The following is a 3,066-nucleotide window of genomic DNA, read 5'->3' on the forward strand; positions in this document are numbered from 1 at the left end:
GTTAATTTACAATATCATACCCGTGAGTACGTATTGTTTTAATGTAAACCTTTCTATCCTAAAGATCATCAAATATTTCTACAAAAGGTCAGAATTTAATTGAGTTATAATTTTCAGGTAAATATGACCTTGTGAACTCTGTCCCAATTCTTTACTTCTTGATCCCCTTTCTTTATTAACATCAAAGGCCCCTAATTTGTACAACAGTTAAAGAGCTGAGATCATTTTCAAACCTCTGTTACATAACCTGTGCCATAATGACAATGTATGATGAATTAATTGAACAATGTTGTCAATAGCAACAGATTTCTTCAGCTGTCTGGGTCTACTTTGATTCTATTTTCACATCCAACTATGGTCTGTGTGAATACATGAGTGCTTCAGGGAACTCTTTCATGCTTTAACATCTTATATTTAATTTACTTATTCTGTATCTTAAAACATGTAGTTTGAGGTGCTGGGAAGATGACTCTGTCACTAATGTGCTTTCTGTGAAAAAGTCTGCATTTGTAAAAAGCTGGGCATGGAGGCATGTGTCTACAATACCAGGATTTAGGAGGAGAAAAGAAAAGATTCCTGAGGTTCTCTTGTCAGCTGGTCCAGCTGAGGTGGAAAGCTCCAGATGCAGTGAGAAATTTTATCTGAAAAAGTAAGGTGAAAGAGATAATGGGATGAATCTCATGTTGACTTCTGGTCTCCATATGCATGCAAAGATACATGGGAACCTGGACACACACACACACACACACACACACACACACAAATACATATGCATACAGAAAGATGTAGATTTTGTTGTTGTTGTTAATGGAGGTATCGAAATACATTTGTACTTCCTAACTTTACAGTTACTTATAAATATATATGAAAATAAAAGTAAATTTCTCTATAAAAATAATACAAAGTTCTTAAATAAATACTATGAAGAAACTGTTTCGAATTTATATATTTGTATCCCCTAATTTGACTATATTAAATTTAACTTGTGTTTTGTAATAATTATAACTAAGAGATAATATTTTTGATTGTTGATGGCACTGTAGGTCCTACAGCAGCTGACCAAGGCACATATTTGTGATGATTCTCAATACTTCCGAGGTTGAAATCTCTTCATTCCTACTGATTGGGATCCCAGGACTTGAGCATATGCACATTTGGGTCTCCATCCCTATCTGCCTCATGTACCTAACAGCTATTCTGGGAAATTGCACCATCCTCTGTGTCATCAGAACAGAGTCTTCTCTGCATGAGCCCATGTTCCATTTCCTCTCCATGTTGGCCTTCTCTGATCTAGGTCTGTCTTTCTCCTCCATCCCCACTATGCTAAGAATATTCTTGTTCAATGCCATGGGGATTTCTGCTGATGCCTGCATTGCCCAGGAATTCTTCATCCATGGATTCACAGACATGGAATCTTCAGTGCTCCTCATTATGTCCTTTGATCGATTTGTAGCCATCCGGCACCCTCTGAGATACAATGCCATCCTCACTAGCTCCAGGGTTGTGCAAATTGGGCTAGCCTTTGCTGTTAAAAGCATTCTCCTGGTGCTTCCCCTTCCATTTACTTTAAAGAGACTCAGATACTGCAATAAACGCCTCTTGTCACACTCCTATTGTCTCCATCAGGATGTCATGAAGTTGGCATGCACTGACAACAGGGTTAACTTTTACTATGGGCTGTTTGTTGCACTCTGCATGATGTCAGACAGTGTGTTCATTGCTGTCTCCTATGTGTTCATCTTGAAGACGGTATTGGGTATTGCATCCCATGGGGAGCGGCTCAAAGCTCTCAATACTTGTGTATCCCATATTTGTGCTGTGCTCATTTTCTATGTCCCTATCATTACCTTAGCTACCATGCATCGCTTTGCAAAGCATAAATCTCCATTAGCTATGATTCTGATAGCAGATGCTTTCTTGCTGGTACCACCTTTGATGAATCCCATTGTGTATTGTGTTAAAACTAGGCAGATTAGAGTAAAAATTTTAGAAAAACTGGGTCTGCATTCTAAGTAATGGGAACAATGTTATTAGAAGTTGTATTTTCTGTACAATAGGCTACTTTATAGAGACAACAGTGTTTCACTCTCAAAGGAGATTGTTCCATTTACTTCATAGTACTATAGTTTGTTCCAATCAATTAGTACTATTGCTTTTCTGTTTTGAAGAAAGAAGAGGCTTCATATTTTACAGAACCGCTATGAGTTCTTTCATTGTTATTTAGATGGTTGAAGACATCTATCCTTAGGCACAAAATTAATGAATAAGAATTTATACAATCTTCTAAAGAAAATCTAGGAGATGTGGTTTTCCATTGTGTCTGGGAGAAGCCCAAAAGACACTGGAACTGCTTAACATGTCTGTATTTGTCTCTTATTTTGATATTCCATATGTTGTATTAAACCCTTTACTGCATGTCTGAATTTGTCTGAGTCTGTTCTTTGCTGTTCACTGTTGCAATACAGCTGTCACCCTGAGAGTTGCTGACACTGTGACATTGCAGAATCAGCACTGCTGCAAGCTTGTGAGTCAGTACTCCTACTACTGACATCCTGGGTAATTTAACATACCAATTACTGATTGAGCATTATGTTCTAGGGTTATGTGAAAGAGGAAACTATACAAACTGTCATTTGTCCATCCTGATTTATGGTGGAATCAACTTTAGAGTGATAAATTATGATAAATTAACAAATGCTTGGCATTTGTTAGCATCATGGTAAAAGTTAGGAGATAGAGAACTGTATCTCAGGAGTTGGAGGATAATTTACAACTCCAAGTTACACATGTGTATGTTTCTTACACCAAATATTGGATGAATTCCCGCACAGTAAGGATCTGTAGATTGTTCACTTTTAAATCTCTTATCAGTAACATAACTTTTCTATAATATGTGCTTGGTGGATATGTATCAATTTGCACTGAAATTTGAAAGTAAATGAGGGAATATTGGCAAAAAGGTAGCAAAATGGGATATAAAATCAGGAAGCCTCTCTATTTGATTGCTTTTACTGTAATATAACATCCCGACCAGAGCAACTTGGAGGAAATGTTTATTCAGCTTAT

At 37.0% G+C, this 3,066-nt stretch overlaps 1 protein-coding gene across 1 annotated transcript; it reads left to right on the forward strand.

Annotated features, from left to right (window-relative positions):
* Positions 1-1,056: 1,056 nt before the first annotated feature.
* Positions 1,057-2,089, forward strand: LOC110335203 (olfactory receptor 51A7-like). The gene has a single exon (XM_021217266.1). The coding sequence runs from the start codon at positions 1,078-1,080 to the stop codon at positions 2,014-2,016; it is 939 nt and encodes a 312-aa protein (XP_021072925.1). The 5' UTR covers positions 1,057-1,077; the 3' UTR covers positions 2,017-2,089.
* The last annotated feature ends 977 nt before the right edge of the window (positions 2,090-3,066 follow it).

The sequence above is a fragment of the Mus pahari genome, chromosome 1, assembly GCF_900095145.1.
Source record: "Mus pahari chromosome 1, PAHARI_EIJ_v1.1, whole genome shotgun sequence".
Taxonomy (NCBI): domain Eukaryota; kingdom Metazoa; phylum Chordata; class Mammalia; order Rodentia; family Muridae; genus Mus; species Mus pahari.